The sequence below is a fragment of the Ranitomeya imitator genome, chromosome 2 (assembly GCF_032444005.1).
Source record: "Ranitomeya imitator isolate aRanImi1 chromosome 2, aRanImi1.pri, whole genome shotgun sequence".
Taxonomy (NCBI): Eukaryota; Metazoa; Chordata; class Amphibia; order Anura; family Dendrobatidae; genus Ranitomeya; species Ranitomeya imitator.
The window spans coordinates 449,044,151-449,065,328 of NC_091283.1; the positions used below are offsets into that span (position 1 = coordinate 449,044,151).

Sequence of the window (21,178 nt, forward strand, 5' to 3'; positions counted from 1 at the left end):
CCCTCCTTACTGCGTCCCTGCGGTTGACCGTGCTCCAAGGCCTCTCCCGAGACCAGTGCTGCTGCTGGCGTCCGGCGCTCCAGCGTTCGCCGCGACTGGAAGTGATGTGGCTGGAATTGACGCAGCCACTGGACCCAGAAGTAGCCGCTTGATGGAAGCGGTCTCTGGAGAAGGATGCAGCTGCATGCTGGGAATCGCATTCACCCCCCAGCAGACAGGCGCCCGGACCGAGAGCCCCCTGTGCGGAGGAAACGGACCCGACACCAGGAGCAGCACTACACTGGGGAGGCTGAGTGACCCCCCATGGCACAGCCGCAGATATCTTGCGACAGGGAAGGGAAAGGCTGGGCTCCCCGATCCCTACCATCGGCACAGCACCGTCGGAGGAAAAGCTTGCTGTTCCTATCCACAGTGGGACAGGAAAAACACTGGTGGCTGGAGTGGGGAGGGTCCTTTTAACCGCTTGTTGTTCCTGTCCCACTGAGGGTAAGAAAGACGTTGTAAAGTAGACATGTGGGAAATGTTATTTATGAACTATTTTGTGTGACATATCTCTCTGATTTAAGGGCATAACAATTCAAAGTTTGAAAATTGAAAAACTTTAAAAATTTTCACCATATTTCCGTTTTGTTTTTTTTTCCATAAATTAACACAAGTAATATCAAAGAAATTTTACCACTAAAGCTGCCGTCACACTAGCAGTATTTGGTCAGTATTTACATCAGTATTTGTAAGCCAAAACCAGGAGTCGGTGATAAATGCAGAAGTGGTGCATATGTCTCTATTATACTTTTCCTCTATTTGTTCCACTCCTGGTTTTGGCTTACAAATACCGATGTAAAATACTGACCAAATACTGCTAGTGTTACGGCAGCCTAACATGAAGTACAATATGTCACGAAAAAACATTCTCATAGTCAGCGGGATCCGTTAAAGTGTTCCAGAGTTATAATCTCATAAAGTGACAGTGGTCAGAATTGTAAAAATTGGCCTTGTCATTAAAGGGAATCTGTCACCTGATTTTGGGCCTATAAACTGCAGCCACGGAATGCTGTAGCTAAGCCCCTGATGCCGGTGGCCGCAGTTTATAAGCCCAAAATTAGGTGATAGATTCCCTTTAAGCTGCAAATTATCTCCGTCACTTAGGGGTTAAACACCCCGTTGACTGTTTAATAGCATTTATTATGATTCTGCTTATCCAAGATATTGATCACTAACTCGCTGTATTGCAAATTCTACATTAATTAATAGACCTCTGGGAACCTGTACTAACACAGACCTGCAGAACCCACACCTATGGGCAAATAGGGGAAGATCGCACACCTCATATTTTCCTCTTACTCATAGAGCAGTAGGTGCTATGGACTACAATAAGGCTATGTGCACACGTTGCAGAATTGCCACGGAAATTTCCGCGGCAATTCTGCAACTCCCTGCCGCGGGTATAAAGCATGCAGAATTGGCATGCGTATTACCTCTAAACACTAGCGTTTTACAAGCGTAATTAGCTTGCAGAATGCTAGAGTTTTCCAAACGATCTGTAGCATTGCTTGGAAAACTGATGTGTAGGTTGGTCCCACTTGTCAAACATAGTGTTTGACAAGTGTGACCAACTTTTTACTATTGATGCTGCCTATGCAGCACCAATAGCAAAAAGATATAATGTTAAAAATAAAAAAATCGTGATATTCTCACCTTCCGGCGGCACCCGCAGCTTTCCCGCTCCTTGTGATGCACCTGGAAGCTCCCGTTCCCAGTGATGCCTCGTGACAATGACCCCAGATGACAAAGCGTCACGTGAGACCCCTACGTCATCACAGGTCATTGTCGCAAAGCATCACTGGGAACGGGAGCTGGCTTAAGCGTCGCTAAGGCCTGGGCAGGATCCGGGAGCCGCCAGAAGGTGAGTATATAACTATTTTTTATTTTAATTCTTTTTTAAAGGGAACCTGTCACCCCCAAAATCGAAAGGTGAGCTAAGCCCACCAGCATCAGGGGCTTATCTACAGCATTCTGGAATGCTGTAGATAAGCCCACGATGTATCCTGAAAGATGAGAAAAAGAGGTTAGATTATACTCACGCAGGGGCGGTCCCGGTCTGGTTCTGGTCCGATGGGCGTCGCGATCTGGTGCGGGGCCTCCCATCTTCATAGGATGACGTCCTCTTCTTGTATTCACGCTGTAGCTCCGGCGCAGGCGTACTTAGTCTGCCCCGTTGAGGGCAGAGCAAAGTACTGCAGTGCGCAGGCGCCGGGCCTCTCTGACCTTTCAGCGTGAATACAAGAAGAGGACATCATCGTAAGAAGATGGGAGGCCCCGGACCAGACAGCGACGCCCATCGGACCAGAACGGACCGGGACCGCCTCTGCGTGAGTATAATCTAACCTCTTTTTCTCATCTTTCAGGATACATCGGGGGCTTATCTACAGCATTCCAGAATGCTGTAGATAAGCCCGATGCTGGTGGGCTTAGCTCATCTTCGATTTTGGGGGTGACAGGTTCCCTTTAAGGGTCTGGAGGAGAGTCTCCTCTCCTCCACCCTGGGTACCATCCGCAGATGATCAGCTTACTTTGCGCATGGTGGGCATAGCCCCATGCGGGAAGGAATCGGATCAATGCATTCCTATGTGTGCGGAATCCCCACGATTCCGCACAAAGAATTAGCACACTGCGTATTTTTCCATGATGCGATTCTGCCGCGGAAAAATACGCATTAGTACAGCATTGCTGAATCCCATTGAATTCAATGGGCTGTGTTGTGTATGCGTTTTCGCAGCATTTTTGCGGCGAAAAAAATGCGGCAAAACGCATACAATCCGCAACATGCGCACATAGCCTAAAGGTTCATTCACAAATTCTAACAAGGGACTGTGGGTTATTTGCAGTCTGTGATTTTTTTTTTGTTGTTGTTAATTATTTATTGATGTTTGTAAACTTGATACATAAAACAGCAGTCAGTTATAAAGACATCACAAGGAGCATGACATCATAGACCTCACATGACATCACAAGTGCTATAGAATGTGCAAAGTTCTATTCCTGAGCCATCTTGTGTCCGTTTGAAGAGGACGAGTCCCGGTAGGCAGCTCTTCACTGAACGCTGAGGATCGGGTCAGATCGGAGAGGGAGGAAGACTCGCTGCACAGCATTCTGCACAGCACTGACAGCACAGCAGGGCCAGGAAGCGATCTGCAGTGTGCGCTGTATGGACGGCGTCATCATCATCACCATGAGTCCTCCAGATGATTACACTGGTCTACAAAAAAAAAAAATTTCTGGCATGGACTTTAAGAACAGTTTTAGACTAATTTGAGGGTGCTGAATTGAAATCTGATCTTATAATTTCTCTATCACATCATGTTTTTGCGCTACAGGTATATAGCCCATTTTCAAGAATTCCATCTACTATATAATTGTCTAAGGGTCACTTCTATCTGTCCTTCTGTCTGTCTGTCACGGATATTCATTGGTCGCGGCCTCTGTCTGTCATGGAAATCCAAGTCGCTGATTGGTTGTGGCTGTTTTGCTGCGACCAATCAGCGACGGGCACAGTCCGGAAGAAAATGGCCGCTCCTTACTCCCCGCAGTCAGTGCCCTGCGTCCGCATACTCACCTCCAGTCACCGCTCACACAGGGTTAATGCCGGCGGTAACGGACCGCGTTATGCCGCGGGTAACGCACTCCGTAACCCCTGCTATTAACCCTGTGTGTCCCCAACTTTTTACTATTGATGAGGCCTATGTGGCATCAATAGTAAAAAAAATGTAGTGTTAAAAATAATAATAAAAAAAGACATGCTATTTTCACCCTCCGTAGTCCGCCGAGCCGCACGCGCCTGCCGCCATCTTCCGTTCCCGGCAATGCATTGCGAAATTACCCAGAAGACTTAGCGGTCTCGTGAGACCGCTAAGTCATCTGGGTAATTTCGCAATGCATCCTGTGAATGGAAGATGGCGGCAGCTGTGCGCTTATCGCCAGAGCTTCACTGGATCCCAGGGGTGAGTATATAACTATTTTTTATTTTAATTATTTTTTTTAACAGGGATATGGTGCCTACACTGCTGTATACTACGTGGGCTGTGTTAGATACCGCGTGGCTGCTATATACTACATAGGCAGTGTCATATACTATGTGGGCAGTGTTATATACTACGTGGGCTATGTTCTACACTGCGTGCTATATACTACATGGCCACTGTTATATACTGCGTGGGCAGTGTTATATACTATGTGGCTGCAATATACTGTGTGGGCAGTGTTATATACTACGTGGCTGCTATATACTGCGTGAGCTGTGCTATATATTACGTGGCCACTGTTATATACTGCGTGTGCAGTGTTATATACTACGTGGCTGCTATATACTGCGTGGGCAGTGTTATATACTATGTGGGTGCTATATACTGCATGGGCTGTGCTATATATTACGTGACCTGTGTTATATACTGCGTGGCCTGTGGTATATACTACGTCGCCTGTGTTATATACTGCGTGGCTGCTATATACTGCGTGGGCTGTGTTATATACTGCGTGGCCACTGTTATATATTGCGTGGCCTGTATTAACGCATCGGGTATTCTACAATATATATGTATATAGCAGCCACATAGTATATAGCACAGGCCACATAGTATTTGTCTCCTATATACTACATGGCTCCTATATACTATGTGGCCTGTGCTATATACTATGTGGCTGCTATATACATACATAAATACATATTCTAGAATACCCGATGCATTAGAATCGGGCCACCATCTAGTGATAAATATAAGTAGTGTATGAAAAGTGCCGGTTTATACGGTTCACTAAGGTAAATTTAGTTTTCATTTAGTCTCCCAATAAATGTGAGAATATCTTTGTGTTCTTTGAACATGCATAACTCCCATTTGTTATGATAACACCCTTGTTTTCTGTGCTACTGGGACAGTAGAGCTACAGCAGAGCATTGGGTGAAAACTGTATGGCCTCAGTGACAGAGTTTGGCATCTGGCGATAAGAATGTCATCCATGATCCCCTAGTGGATAGGAAGGACATTGTCTTTCCTCCCTTACACATAAAACTTGGATTGATGAAGCCGTTCATCAAAGCTCTCAATCACAGTGGAGAATGCTTTAACTATATATGTTCAACTTTTCCTGGTCTTCGTGAAGAGAAGAAAAAGGCTGGAATATTTGATGGTCCTCAAATAAGAACACTTATGAGAGACCCAAATGTTATCACATCAATGAATGAGACAGAAGAAAGAACTTGGAATGCATTTTGTAATGAGGTGCAGAATTTTCTAGGGCATAAGAAAGCAGACAACTATGAAGAGATTGTGGAAGAGCTACTAATGAGTCTGCGAAATCTTGGATGGAGAATGAGTATCAAGATTCACTATTTACACAGCCATTTGGACTTTTTTTTCCAGAGAACCTTGGGGATATAAGCGAGAAACAAGGGGAGCGTTTTCATCAGGACATTAAAACAATGGAAGAACGGTATCAAGGCCGGTGGGACTCGCATATGATGGCTGACTGTTGCTGGAGCTTGATGAGAGACAACCCAGAAGCTGTACATCACAGATCAGCCAAGAAAAGAAAGTCCAAATAACTGCCATTTGTCATTCATCTGTGTGCCATATGTATGTGTTTTTATATTTTGTAGTTTAATTCTGTAAGTATCTTTGATTTGCTGTACATAGACTTTGTAATCTTTGTTATTCCTTGATTAAAAATATACAATGTAATATCGAAAATCATGTGTTTCGATATTACTGAGAAGATCAACTGAGAAGACTTTTTGGGTTCCAGCATAGAAGGTAAGTGGGCGTGCATGTGTCTGTGTGTGTGTACACATGTACTGTACACGTCTCCTGAAATGCAGCAGTAAAGGGCTGTGTGTGGCCCCTACACTGAAGAGGTGTGTGTGTGTGTTTGTGACCCCAGAAATAAAGGGGTGGCTGTGTGATGGTTTGTGTCTCCCTGCACTAATGGGGTGTGTGTGGGCCCAGCACTGCAACACTGAAGGGTGTGCTGTTCCATGTATGTTGTTATATTTTACTCTGCTGCCACCCAATGGCAGCTTGTTATTAATTATTCTTGTGGGCATGTCTTCCACTTCCGGTTCAGGGGTCAAGTCTTCTCTTCCTCTGGCAGCCATTTCAGTTTCAGTTTCATGCTGTTGTGAGAGGACACGCTTTTCCGGGCTTAGGAAGACAACAGTCTTTCGACCTCTTGCTGTTCTCTCTCTTGTTGCTCAAACTTGCAGTCATACTTGGTGCTACATCATACTGTACCTTGTCTACACCTGCATTTTTGGAGAAAGTACTGTATTACCAGTTATACGCTGTATGTCCAGATTTCCAAATAAACAAGTCTGGATTACACAATCCCTGGTGTGCATCATCTCTTCGGACGCTGAGCAGCATTGGTCCTGTCTGCATCATATCGAGGAAAATACTGAAGGTACGAATCTCACAACTCTTAATAGTCAACCACACCTCCATTCGCCTCATGTGGGGACAGAACAAAGGGGGGTGTGCACTTGTGTTTATGTGTGTGTGTTGAGGTGAGTATATATGTATATGTTTGTATGTGTGTGTTAAAGGGAACCTGTCACCCCCAAAATCGAAGGTGAGCTAAGGCCACCAGCATCAGGGGCTCATCTACAGCATTCTGTAATGCTGAAGATAAACCCCCGATGTATCCTGAAAGATGAGAAAGAGGTTAGATTATACTCACCCAGGGGCGGTCCCGGTCCGGGACCTCCCATCTTCTTACGATGACATCCTCTTCTTGTCTTCATGCTGCGGCTCCGGTGCAGACGTACTTTGTCTGTCCTGCTGAGGGCAGAGCAAAGTACTGCAGTGCGCAGGTGCCGGTCCTTAAGGGGTTAAAAGGTTTTAGAGCAATGTGTGATAATAGCACATAAAGCTTTAGGCTATGTGCACACGTAGAAAAAAGCTCTGCGGATTTTTCCGCAGCGGATTTTAGAAATCCGCAGGTAAAAGGCACTGTGTTTTACCTGTGGATTTTGTACAGATTGCACCTGTGGTTTTACACCTGCAGATTCCTATTATGTAACCCGCAGCGTTTCCGCATGTTTTTTTCCGCAGCATGGGCACTGCGGATTGCGTTTTCCATATGTTTACATTGTACTGTAAACGCATAGAAAGCTGCTGCAGATCGGCTGCGGATCCGCAGCAAAATCCGCAACATGTGCACATAGCCTTACTACCTCCGGCCGCTCCAGTTCTGGCTCTTCACTGCTGCCTCTGATCTTTAGTCACTGGCTTCGGGGTGACGTCATGACTGCAGTTCTGCAGCCAATCATTTGGCTCAGTGGCCCATGCCGGTAGAGCGTCTATGCTCAGTGATTGGCTGCAGCAATGAGTTGTGCTGTAGTTGAGCCATCACCGCTGCAGCCTGGCAAAATAGCCCACAGGAAGTGCTGAAGATCCAGAGCTGGAGCAGCAGGGAGAAAATAAAGCTTTGTGGGTTTTTTCTACCAATGGTAACTTCCTATATAGTTAACCCCTTAGTTACGGAGCCAAATTTTTGAAATCTGACCAGTGTTACTTTATGTGGTAATAACTCTGGAACACTTCAACATATCTCAGTGATTTTGAGAATGTGTTTTTTTTATGACACATTATACTTTATGATAATGGTAAACGTAGGTCGATATGTTTTGTGTTTACTTATAAAAAATATCAGAAATTTGATAAAAATGTTAAAAAATTAGCAATTTTCAAACTTTGAAAGATTATCCCTTCAATCCAGATGGTCATGACACACAAAAACATTAATAAATAACATTTCCCACATGTCTGCTTTACATCAGCATCATTTATAAAATGTTCTTTTATTCTGTTAGCATTTTAGGAGGTTTAAAAATGTAGAAGAAATTTTTCATTTTTTCAAGGAAATTTCCAAAATATATTTTTTTAGGGACATATCCTTGTTTGAAGTGACTTTAGGGGTCCCATATATTGGGAAACCCCAAAAAGTTATACTATTTTAAAAACAGCACCCCCTGACATATTGAAAACTGCAGTCAGATAGTTTTTTAACCCTTCGGGTGATTTTCAGGAATTAATACAAAGTGGCATGACAGAAATGAAAATGTGTGTTTTTACCACCTAAATGCCTCTAACTTCTGAATAGGTTACTACAGCCGTCAGACTCTAAGGGTATGTGCACACGCTGCGGATTTTGCTGTGGAACCGCAGCGGTTTCCCATGCGTTTACAGTATAATATAAACCTATGGGAAACTAAATGCTGCGGAAAAAAACGCGCGGAAACGCAGCTGTTTACATGCCGCAGCAGGTCAATTCTTTGTGCGGATTCCGCTGCGGGTTTATACCTGCTCCAATAGAAAACTGCAGGTGTAAACCCGCAGCGGAATCCGCAATAGAAACAGCTATAATTCCGCAGGAAAAACCGCAGCGGTTTTGCACTGAGGATTTATCAAATCCGCTGCGGAAAAATCCACAGCCCTCACAGATACGTGTGCACAAACCCTTAGGCCACTATTTGGTCATGAACTGCCATGGCAAACATCAGGACCACACAATCATGATCTGAGGGCACCAATTGGGATAAATAGGAAGCCCCCACACTCTGTTAACCATTTATATGATGTAGTCACTATTGACAGCAGCATCTAAGGGGTTAAACAGAGTTGGACGGTGCAAACACCGATCGTGACTGATGCAGCAAGTTGTCAGCTAAAGTGTCCAGCCGACAGCTGCTGGATTGTCTCCTGTATGCGGAGGCTATTCTCTTATATCTCAGTTAAAAGACGTATTGGCGGTCATTAAGGGGTTAAAAAAACCACATTCCTGTAAAGACAGAATGATTTATTACCTACCAGCCTCGCTAGCTCTTAGGCTAGTTTCATACTAGCGTTTAGCCGGGCTGCGGACTTCCTCCGTGAAGCCCTGCCCACTGCCGCGCCTCTTCATCCAGCTCCGCCTATGGCTGCATGCGGTGTGTGCGCCCTTTCTTTAACATTGGGTTCGCAGGCCATGCCGCTGTATGCATCTGCACAAAATTGCAACTTGTTGCGTTCGGCTCAGTACACCCCAATGTTATATACAGCAATCTGCAGCAGGACACAAGATCCAGGGAAATATCCGATCGCCAGCAATGGGGTCAGGAAGGAATTTTTTTCCCCCTTGAAGCAGAGCTCTTTGGGGGGGGGGGGGGGGTATATATATTGTGTTGTGTGTTGTTTTTTTTTCCTGGATTTCACCTTACACAGTGACAAGGATGGGAGTAATCACTACTATCCTGAATGTTCTACAACTAGAGCTGGAATTATAGGGGACTCCATATGCAGAGAGCAGATGTCATAATATCAACTCCGGTACCAAAATACATTACAATTATTATAGGGCTCAGTCTGTGGTGGGGGCACTAACATTGTATAGGGTACGTCCTTCACAACATACTACAGAGAGAAGACTGAATACCTGGACACATTGACGCACAATAGAGAAGAGACAGAAAAAAGCAGAGATGTTTTACCTGCTGAAGCCTCCAACTGAATGCACCAGCATACACTGATATGTGGTTTTCTTTTTGCACTTTATCTTGCAGGGCGCAGTCGGACCATGATGACTCAGTAAACTATTGGCCTCTGTTCACACAGCATGCATTTTGTAGCACTGGGCAGCCCGCCTGTATGTGCGTTACTAATAGGCTGCAAACCAGATGCCTTGCATTGCGTGTGTGAATTATGCCATATACAGACTAGTATCTCTTATCTTTTTGTGCACTAATGCCAAACAGCCAACACTGGATTGAAAGTGGTTGTTTCATCGGTATTTTTTGCACCTGTGTGTTTGCCATCATTTATCGGGTCCGCTGCGCCCTGCTGGTGCATTCAGTTGGAGGCTTCAGCAGGTAAAACATCTCTGCTTTTTTCTGTGACTTTTTAGAATTTTTTGGAGGATTTGTAAGTCCTATTTTTGTGTCGGTGAGCTTTTATTCAATGTTTAGCATTAGGACTGGCAAATTGTAAGGACCCGTGACGTGGGTTGCCAGCTTACGTATTGAGGCCCCAATATAAACTAATACCTTAGGGTACCGTCACACAGTGCAATTTTGATCGCTACGACGGCACGATTCATGACGTTACATCGTCGCACAATTATCGCTCCAACATTGTAGACTGCGGTCACACTTTGCGATGCACGGCGCTGGAGCGACAATTTCATGACGTATTTGCGATGTAGAAGTCGTATGGGACAGTCGTACCGGTCATGTCACACAAGACGATTCAGAGCACATTTTGCATAATCTGTGCGTGACGTTGTTCACTAGGGGCGTGTCGAGCTGCTAGCTAATGTGCTGATAGGCCACAGGTTCTGTGCACACAATTGGTTGGAAAATTTGTCACCTGAGCGCTATTGTTCTCAAAGCCACCTCACAGGTTTCAAAATTTCCTTTCTTCACTTTGTACTTGGACACTTGGTGGACCTGGACGTCGGATTTAGTATTTCCCAGAATATTCCACGCTTTGCACCACAGCTTCGAGGTATGTTAAACCGCTTGGGCATAGTGGATGGAACGCTGTACGGTCGGCATGAGCGCTTCGTTCCGCCGCTGAAGCGATGCGGATGGTACGCTGTTGTGACTGGTGGGCTAGAGCGTGGTAGATGGAACGCTGTTTGGTCGGCATGAGCGCTTCGTTCCGCCGCTGAAGCGAAGCGGATGGTACGCTGTTGTGACTGGTGGGCGAGAGCGTGGCAGATGGAACGCTGTATGGTCGGCATGAGCGCTTCGTTCCGCCGCTGAAGCGAAGCCGATGGTACGCTATTGTGACTGGTTGTGACTGTCGGCTACAGCGTGGCAGATGGTACAATGTATGGTCGGCATGAGCGTTTAGTGCGGCTGCTGTAGTGAAGCGGACGGTACACTGTTTTGGGTTATGGTGGCCTAGGGCGTGGCAGATGGAACAATGTATGGTCGGTATCAGGGCTTTGTGCGGCTGCTGTAGTGAAGCGGGTGGTACACTGTTTTGGGTTATGGTGGCCTAGGGCGTGGCAGATGGAACAATGTATGGTCGGTATGAGGGCTTTGTGCGGCTGCTGTAGTGAAGCGGGTGGTACACTGTTTTGGGTTATGGTGGCCTAGGGCGTGGCAGATGGAACAATGTATGGTCGGCATGAGCGCTTTGTGAGGCTGCTGTAGTGAAGCGGGTGGTACACTGCTGGTAAAAGTAGTGTTTAAAGGACTCTTTGTCAAACACGTAACTTTTTTTAATAATTATTTTTCAGATGTCAAATCGCGTGGAATTTATCAGGGATTTCATAGAAATCTACCAGTCTTTTCCCTGCCTCTGGAAGATCAAATCTCCAGAGTATTGTAACAGGGAAAAGAGGAAGGAGGGTTATTCAAAGCTCATTGAGTTTTACAATCGCCATGCACCAGAAGAGCAAGCAAACGAAGCGGTAATCAAGAAGAAAATTCAGGCGCTACGCACGGTGTGGAGGAAGGAGCTTAACAAGGTTCTTCACACTACAAAGTCCGGAGCTTCCACCGAAGATGTTTACGTGCCTAAGCTTTGGTATTTCGAACATATGAATTTTCTGAGGGACCAAGAGGTGCCACGGACATCCACGTGTTTTTGCTTGTTGGCACCTGTGGAACAAACTGTATCGGAGAACCACGCCGAGCAGGACTCACAAGGGCAACAAGTAAGTACCTCTTTGCACGACAGTTCACCAATGTGTCCTATAATTACATATAATTTATCTGCATTTTATGTTTTATACTTCTGATTATCCCATCAATTAGAAGTTATTACAAAATCATGTACACATAAGTAACCCTGTCGCAGTAAAGTATTATATGGCGAACTTCATAAGTATGAAATGGCGACCTTTCTAAACCATACCATCTAAGCAATATAGAAAATAGTATCGCTTCCAGCTGCAGATTAGTATTCTTGAAGACACAAAAGAGAATAGTAAAACCAAAAACACTCAGTTTGAAAAAATGTTGCAGTAATCCGCAAGTGCTAGTAAAAGATGTAAAAAACAGGGTATTTGGTTGATACGTTTTTTGCAAAAAATGTATACTAAGCTGCTCTACCAATCTTCACGGTATACCCTTATCAGAGCAGTCCTAACTAATGTATGCAATCCCTATCTGATGTATTTAAAAACCTGATCATCTGTATATAACCTGTGTGAACAGGGTTCAGAGAGGAAAAATCCATGTGTGCATACAGGGTAGAACAGCTTTTGTGCAGATAGCCCAAGAGGAGTGGTGGAACTCCCCAGTCTTGTAGACACAAGAGAACAATTATGGAAACAGGAACACATGGGCTACTTGCACAGTGAACAAGTCTGTATGATCATGTTCACACACCACCAAGAAACCTGAAGACACAAAAGAGAATAGTAAAACCAAAAACACTCAGTTTGAAAAAATGTTGCAGTAATCCGCAAGTGCTAGTAAAAGATGTAAAAAACGGTATTTGGTTGATACGTTTTTTGCAAAAAATGTATACTAAGCTGCTCTACCAATCTTCACGGTATACCCTTATCAGAGCAGTCCTAACTAATGTATGCAATCCCTATCTGATGTATATTAAAAACCTGATCATCTGTATATAACCTGTGTGAACAGGGTTCAGAGAGGAAAAATCCATGTGTGCATACAGGGTAGAACAGCTTTTGTGCAGATAGCCCAAGAGGAGTGGTGGAACTCCCCAGTCTTGTAGACACAAGAGAACAATTATGGAAACAGGAACACATGGGCTACTTGCACAGTGAACAAGTCTGTATGATCATGTTCACACACCACCAAGAAACCTGAAGACACAAAAGAGAATAGTAAAACCAAAAACACTCAGTTTGAAAAAATGTTGCAGTAATCCGCAAGTGCTAGTAAAAGATGTAAAAAACAGGGTATTTGGTTGATACATTTTTTGCAAAAAATGTATACTAAGCTGCTCTACCAATCTTCACGGTATACCCTTATCAGAGCAGTCCTAACTAATGTATGCAATCCCTATCTGATGTATTTAAAAACCTGATCATCTGTATATAACCTGTGTGAACAGGGTTCAGAGAGGAAAAATCCATGTGTGCATACAGGGTAGAACAGCTTTTGTGCAGATAGCCCAAGAGGAGTGGTGGAACTCCCCAGTCTTGTAGACACAAGAGAACAATTATGGAAACAGGAACACATGGGCTACTTGCACAGTTAACAAGTCTGTATGATCATGTTCACACACCACCAAGAATCCTGAAGACACAAAAGAGAATAGTAAAACCAAAAACACTCAGTTTGAAAAAATGTTGCAGTAATCCGCAAGTGCTAGTAAAAGATGTAAAAAACAGGGTATTTGATTGATACGTTTTTTGCAAAAAATGTATACTAAGCTGCTCTACCCTTATCAGAGCAGTCCTAACTAATGTATGCAATCCCTATCTGATGTATTTAAAAACCTGATCATCTGTATATAACCTGTGTGAACAGGGTTCAGAGAGGAAAAATCCATGTGTGCATACAGGGTAGAACAGCTTTTGTGCAGATAGCCCAAGAGGAGTGGTGGAACTCCCCAGTCTTATAGACACAAGAGAACAATTATGGAAACAGGAACACATGGGCTACTTGCACAGTGAACAAGTCTGTATCGGAGAACCACGCCGAGCAGGACTCACAAGGGCAACAAGTAAGTACCTCTTTGCACGACAGTTCACCAATGTGTCCTATAATTACATATAATTTATCTGCATTTTATGTTTTATACTTCTGATTATCCCATCAATTAGAAGTTATTACAAAATCATGTACACATAAGTAACCCTGTCGCAGTAAAGTATTATATGGCGAACTTCATAAGTATGAAATGGCGACCTTTCTAAACCATACCATCTAAGCAATATAGAAAATAGTATCGCTTCCAGCTGCAGATTAGTATTCTTGTTGAGACTATTTCGACAATAAAATATTCATCAGGTTCCCCTAGCAGTCAGAACAGTGTAGTTCAAAGTAATAAATAAATGGGAATGTTAAATAATATTACTAAGCTAAAAATCTATTACAAACTTTTTTTCCTAATACGAATATATAGTTTGGATGCGGTTATGGTGTTAAGACTTTTTGTTTCCGGGTTAATAACTTAATTTTTTATTCTCCCCAGGAGGACAGTGCACAGGACAGTACACAGGAATGTGCACAGGACTGCTCGACGACTGAATTTGTGGAGGCTGCACCTGCCAGGACTCAATGGAGGCAAGGTCCAAGGAAACGGAAAGCCACCTCAGACGTCTCACTTGAACTGTTGAGCCTGGCAAAACAGGTGTTAACAAAAAATGTTAGCTCTGCGTTGCAGGGTTTTGGACACTATATAGTTGACAAACTGGCCAAAATGGACGACAGGCAAAGAACACTAACGGAGCGTCTAATTATGGAAGCTGTAAACAAGGGTACAGATGGCAATTTGGACGAGCACACTCGTTTGGTCTCTTCCCGGCCAATGCAGCGGACAGAGCCCTCATATTATAATGGTTGGTCACAGTCTCAGACACCAATGTGACACAATGTTCCCGTTTCCCACTTCGGCCAATAGCGATAACATATTCCGCAGCGCTTAACAGTTTTGCACACATTATCATCGCTGTCCCCGATGGGGCTCACAATCTTGAATCCCTATCAATATGTCTTTGAAATGTGGGAGGAAACCGGAGTGCCCAGAGGAAACCCACGCTAAAACGGAGAGAACATAAAAACTCTTTGCAGATGTTGTTCGGGGTGGGATTATAACCCAGGACCCCAGCGCTGCAAGGCTGCTGTGCTAACCACTGTGCCACCGTGCTGCCCATGGCAACAATGGCTGCGGGATGGGGGGGGCATACCTGCAACCAAATCAAAATAACATTATTGTGGGAACCTACTAGGGTGTGGTGGCATTGACATGGAGGGCACTTTGGTTTCTGAGTCGGAGTCTGTGTCGAATGCCTCGTGCTGTCGGCGTCGGCGCTGTGTCTTTGCCTCTGTGAAGGACAAAAAAAAGGTCTGTCAGCAAATATGGCAACACTGGCTGCGGGGTGGGGGGGGGGTGGGGAGGGAGAGGGGACCTGCAACCAAATCCAAATCACATTATTGTCGGAACCTACTAGGATCTGGAGGTGTTGACCCGGAGGGCACTGGGACAGTTGACCCGGAGGGCACTGGGACAGTTGACCCGGAGGGCACTGGGACAGCAGAGGCGGTGTGGGATGCCTCGTGGCGGCGGCGATGTCTCTTTGCCTCTGTGAAGGAAAAAAAAAAGGTCGGTCAGCAGATAGCTGTGCCACATAGTGCTCTGCACCATTCAAACTGCCCCATAGCTGTGCCACATAGTGCTCTGCACCATTCAAACTGCCCCATAGCTGTGCCACATAGTGGCTCTGGAACGTTCAAACTGCCCCATAGCTGTGCCACATAGTGGCTCTGCAACGTTCAAACTGCCTCATAGCTGTGCCACATAGTGGCTCTGCAATGTTCAAACTGCCCCATAGCTGTGCCACATAGTGGCTCTGCAACGTTCAAACTGCCACATAGCTGTGCCACATAGTGGCTCTGCAATGTTCAAACTGCCCCATAGCTGTGCCACATAGTGGCTCTGCAACGTTCAAACTGGCCTATAGCTGTGCCACATAGTGGCTCTGCAATGTTCAAACTGCCACATAGCTGTGCCACATAGTGGCTCTGCAACCTTCAAACTGCCACATAGCTGTGCCACATAGTGGCTCTGCAACGTTCAAACTGCCACATAACTGTGCCACATAGTGGCTCTGCAACGTTCAAACTGCCACATAGCTGTGCCACATAGTGGCTCTGCATGTTCAAACTGCCACATATCTGTGCCACATAGTGGCTCTGCAACGTTCAAACTGCCACATAGCTGTGCCACATAGTGGCTCTGCAACGTTCAAACTGCCACATAGCTGTGCCACATAGTGGCTCTGCAACGTTCAAACTGCCCCATAGCTGTGCCACAGTGGCTCTGCAATGTTCAAACTGCCCCATAGCTGTGCCACATAGTGGCTCTGCAACGTTCAAACTGCCCCATAGCTGTGCCACATAGTGGCTCTGCAACGTTCAAACTGCCCCATAGCTGTGCCACATAGTGGCTCTGCAACGTTCCAACTGCCACATAGCTGTGCCACATACACACCACATACACACCTAATTAACCCTTCGGCGTGCAATACTTTAGGGTACCTGGGTACTCACCTCTGCGTATCTCGCGGCGAAGCTCCTGCAGGCGCGCTGGGCTTTTGGACTTCAGATCGCCCCATTTCTTCACAATCTGGGCCTTACTGCGAGTTATCCCAAACTGCTTCCTGAGGCCCTCAGACACCACATGCACAACTTCATCCTTGTGCTGGTTGCGGTGCAGCACCAGCCCTGTGGTTTCGTACTGCATCCCATCCATAGTGCTAATCAGGAACTTTAGCTCTGGGATGCCCATAGGAGGATCAAGTCGCCTGGCAGCCATTTTCAGGATGTCAGGGAAGCAAAGCAAGGTAGCGCAGGCACGCAGGAACGCTGTAACGTCATCACGCCGTCATATACCACGAGCGCACATTACGTGCCGCTCCGGCGTTATATCTACATCCTTCGAACGGCATTTACTATGTGCATTCCTTCCGTACCGCTCAGCCGTCACAAATGTGACGCTGTCCATAAACGGCAACGCTATAGCGATGCGGATCGCGCGGGAGAACTGCATAGTTAAGGACCTCCTCTGGGCGTGGTTAGGTGGTGCTTTATAGCGTCTTTTCACCAAAAATGGCTGGAAGACAAAGATCTGCACCTCTGGGGCAGACTGAGCTCAGGTTTTTTGTCCATCACATGGATGCCCTGGGTTATGAGTGCCAGGAGACTCGCCCAGCCCACCCGAACCTACACAAGCAGGAGGTGCTGCGTCGCATTGTGGAAATGCTGGAAAGGAGGTTTGGCGTCCGCCGCAGTGCGCAGCAGCTGCGGAAGAAATGGGCCGACCTCCGCCACAAAAATCCACACCTTCTGGCTGAGTTGCTTGCGGAGACAAGGCGAGGCAAGTACCAGTATGGGGGAATTGGGCGATGCACGCTTTTAGGAGGAGGTTGGCAACCCTGCGCGCAATATATTTTTTTTTGGGGGGGGGGGCTCTGGAATCCCTGTTCTTTGTTTTAAAAACATTGTGTTTCTTTCATTTATGTGTAGGGAGAAGGCGCCGGCAACACACACCTGCCATTGCCGCCAGATCTCCTTTGTCCACCAACAGCAGCAGCCCACAGCCCGGGACCTCACGTAAGTGTACCATCACTCATATTAATCTAATTACAGCATAGGTGACATAACAGTGTAGCGTAAATATTGTATACATTATCCTGCGCGCACTGGCCGGAGGGGAAATAATGGCTGGTAATCAGTAGACGCGCGCAGCCGTGATGCGCTTCTAGTACTATGGCATACACACCGTGCCGCGCACGATACGGAGCACACACACAGCGCCGCACACACTACGAGGTACACACCGTGCCGCACACAGTACGACGTACACATCGTACGGAGCACACAATATGGAGCACAAACTGTACTACACATATAAAAGACAAGCTTCTCTGTAACAACTTGTCCAAATGCTGCTGCAAAACCCAATCAGAACACAGCGTTCATTCCCTTAAAATTTTTGGACAAATTAAAGCAGGAACCGTATTGGTTGCAATGATTCCCTTTGCTCTGCACTTGGTTTTGAACATACAGTATAGGAATGTCTAACCATTGGGTTTTTTTCATTTATGTGTAGAGAGAAGGCGTCGGCAACAGGCACCTGCCATTGAGACCAGCTCTCCTTCGTCCGCCACCAGCGGCAGCCCACAGCCCGGGACCTCACGTAAGTGTACCATCATTCATTGCTATTTTATTACTGGATAGGTGACATAAGAGAGTAGCGGAAATATTGTATACATTATAGGCGCATTAAGGAGCAGGCGCCCTACCACGCCTCCAACATCTTTGGAGACCAGGTGGCCTCGCACCCCAACACCACCCTCAACACCTCCCTTCCGCCACTCATCTTCCTCCCCCGGGTCGGCGGCCTTCTCCCCAGAAGCTACCATACATAAGTGACCAAAACAGCGAGCGCTTCCCAACGGCGTGTTCCATAGTTAACCAGATCTGTTATTATTTCCTTTTAGCTGCTGCAGCAGTGGCCAGATCTCAGGGATGGCAAATAAGCAGCTCTGGTTCTGGCATTGAAGAACCGGCGTCCCTTCTCCGTAAGTATTAAGATAATACGAGTGGTTATCTGCGGGATGTCACAATTGACAACTAAAACTGTAAAATTTAATTTAAAAAAAAAAAATCGCCCTGTGGGACCGGACCAAATTGAAAATTACAACACACTCAATTTGGTCCTGCCCCAGAGGTCGAGATGTATTTTCAGCGGAATCACCGTCTGTTCTCCAACCTCTTCTATCCACAGAACAGCCCAGCGTGAGAGAGCTCCTGGCAAGGCAACTGCGCCTGGAGCGGACAGCAGCGCTCCTGCAGCAGACAGCAGCGCTCCTCCAGGCTCAAGTAGAGCAGCAGGGCGTGACGCTGCGACACCTGTTGGGCCGTGGAAGGAGATAAATTTTTTGTGGGTTGTTTTTTGTTATGTAACATTTTGTAGGTTAATTGTTAAATACAAAGAAATTGTTCCAAAAAAAAAAAAAATATTCGCATTCTTTAATGTTTATGGAGCTATAAGGGTTTACAACACCATTTTTTAGGCCTCTCATCTCATTTAAAGTCATTTAGAGAGGTTTATATGATTGAAAATACGATTCTGTGTGGGTACACCATTGTTTGGGTGCATGACAGAGCTTGGAATGGAAGGAAGTCGCCATTTGACTTTGGAATGCAATATAGACCGATCGCTATAACGTACTATCCCGTCAATGGGTATTAATGAGTCACAGGACACCTTGCCGGCAAAGGACGTCATTAACCACTTTATATAAAATGAACAACCAAGAATAACGGGAGTAAAAAATACAATTTAATTTTATTACACAAAACCCACTTTATCTAAAATGAACAACCAAGAATAACGGGAGTAAAAAATACAATTTAATTTTATTACACAAAAGACAGTGACCTACTCGCAAAATTACATTGTGGACACGAATGCATTACATACATATTGTTGAGTAAATAGCAAACCAAAAAGAAAAATTTTTGTTATACGGCGTGATCCTGCCAGGGTACAGCTCCAGAACCATTAAAGTACTGACAGTATTTTTCTCGACAGTCCCTTGCATCGTCTGCCTGTCTGCCAGATCCCAGTGCTTGAAGAGCTGTTAAATTTTCAGGTTGTGTTCGCCATTCCCCGGGCACAATATCTCCGGTTCTTGCGTCCACTGCATCAATGAATGAAGGAGGAGAATAGGAGCTGGTATCATGACGTCTCAGGAAATTATAGAGCACACAGCATGCCAAAACCACAAAGTCTATAGACGGCAGCTTCAAGTTGATAGCTGTGTGGAACACTCTAAACCGATTCGCCATAATCCCAAAGGCATTTTCAACCACACGACGGGCCCTAGACAACCGGTAATTATAGATTCTGCGCTCCGGTGTGAGTGTTCGCTGCGCAAATGGCTTCAGCAGATGTGGATGAAGAGGGAAAGCTTCGTCTGCGATGAAAACAAAATTGAGGTTTGCTTTTGTGTCTTCATTTAGTGGCAACTGCAGTTGATTGTTCCCCAAGCTTTCCCCAAATGAAGTGTGTTCAAAAACTCCACCATCGGAGACTCGACCATTCATGCCAACATCCACATCGACGAACTCATAGTTCGCATTGACAAGGGCCATGAGGATCACACTGAAATATCCTTTGTAGTTGAAAAAAAAGGATCCAGAGTTGGCTGGTTGCGTGATGCGCACATGCTTTCCATCTAATGCGCCACCGCAGTTTGGAAACTGCCACAGCTGTTCAAAATTGGAAGCAATCCTCTTCCAGTCATCCGCCGTCTTGGGAAACTGCAAGATGAGAAGGAAACATGTACAAATTAGGTCAAATATATTGTTGTGCACATACACTCTCATGTGGACATCCTAGAGTGATTGACGCGCAGTATGGATTAGTATAACAAAGTCAACAACCCTGAGTATGCAGGCAGCCATTTTATCAGATGGCTTCACTGACTGAGGGGGGGTGCTAAACAATATATCGAAATTATATAATCAATAAAATAACGTTGGGAGCAGAAAATAAAAGAAGGGTGGCGCAGGGTTGGAGCAGCACATATCAGAATGGAGCCGCAAAATGGTAGCAGCACATGTCAGAATGGAGGCGCAGGATGGCGCAGGATCGCAGCAGCACATGTCAGAATGGGGGCGCAGGATGGGAGCAGCACATGATAGGATGGAGAACATATACCAATAGAAATGCGCGCCACCAGGGCGTAGAACGGGTTAAATAGCTAGTATAATATATCGACATAACACAGCAGCCCAAAAAAAATAGTAGTACCTCGATATAATGCCTTAAGCTCTGCACAATGGCCTCGCATGTCTCCGGAATCACAACGCTCAGGAAAGGTCTGGAAACAGCTGCGGAAAACTGCAAATCCTGAAGAGACCTTCCTGTAGCCAGGAACCGCAGTGTCACCGCCAACCTTTCATCCACGGGCACGGCTGCACGCATCGGCGTATCACGCCTTTGTATGAGTGGCGTAACAGCAGACAGTATTATCTTGAAGGATTCCTCTGACATCCTAAGGTAGTTTCGGAAATCATGAGGGTTATTATCCCGTAACTCTCTTATGAGACCCATGTGTGACAATGTGGATCTTTTCTGCAGCCAGCTCCGGGTCCACATGCGACGTTTTCGTTTAGGACGTCTCTCCTCTTGGAGACGTGCTGCCTCAAACACCAGGGCAGCAGCAACAACAGAACTCTCATCGGAAGTGAGCATACTTCCTAAAAAGAAAACAAACGTACAATAAATACACGTGCTTACAAAACAATGTTTTGACCATTGATCTAATAACTATATATGTTACTACTGGCATAAACGGGGCAGTCAACCATGCTACAGCTCGATCTGTAAAAGGATTAAAATTGGGCCACGCTACAGCTGTGTACCTGAGGCTCTCTGGCCTACCCTACTCTCCATAAAGGAACAATTGACCACGCTCCAGCGTTTAT

At 45.6% G+C, this 21,178-nt stretch overlaps 1 protein-coding gene across 1 annotated transcript; it reads right to left on the reverse strand.

The window, feature by feature from the left end:
• Positions 1–19,116: 19,116 nt before the first annotated feature.
• Positions 19,117–20,893, reverse strand: LOC138667478 (uncharacterized). The gene is made up of 2 exons (XM_069755666.1): positions 20,502–20,893; positions 19,117–20,008 (listed from the first exon to the last, which is right to left on the reverse strand). Exons 1-2 carry the CDS (start codon positions 20,847–20,849, stop codon positions 19,208–19,210), a joined length of 1,149 nt encoding a protein of 382 aa, XP_069611767.1. The 5' UTR covers positions 20,850–20,893; the 3' UTR covers positions 19,117–19,207.
• Positions 20,894–21,178: the final 285 nt, after the last annotated feature.

Excerpts from the sequence above, each read along its gene's own strand:
- LOC138667478 (XM_069755666.1), bottom strand. The coding sequence starts at position 20,849 with ATGTGGACCCGGAGCTGGCTGCAGAAAAGATCCACATTGTCACACATG. Across the intron at positions 20,009-20,501 it reads GCTTAAGGCATTATATCGAG|TTTCCCAAGACGGCGGATGA; the intron begins GTACTACTATTT and ends CTCATCTTGCAG.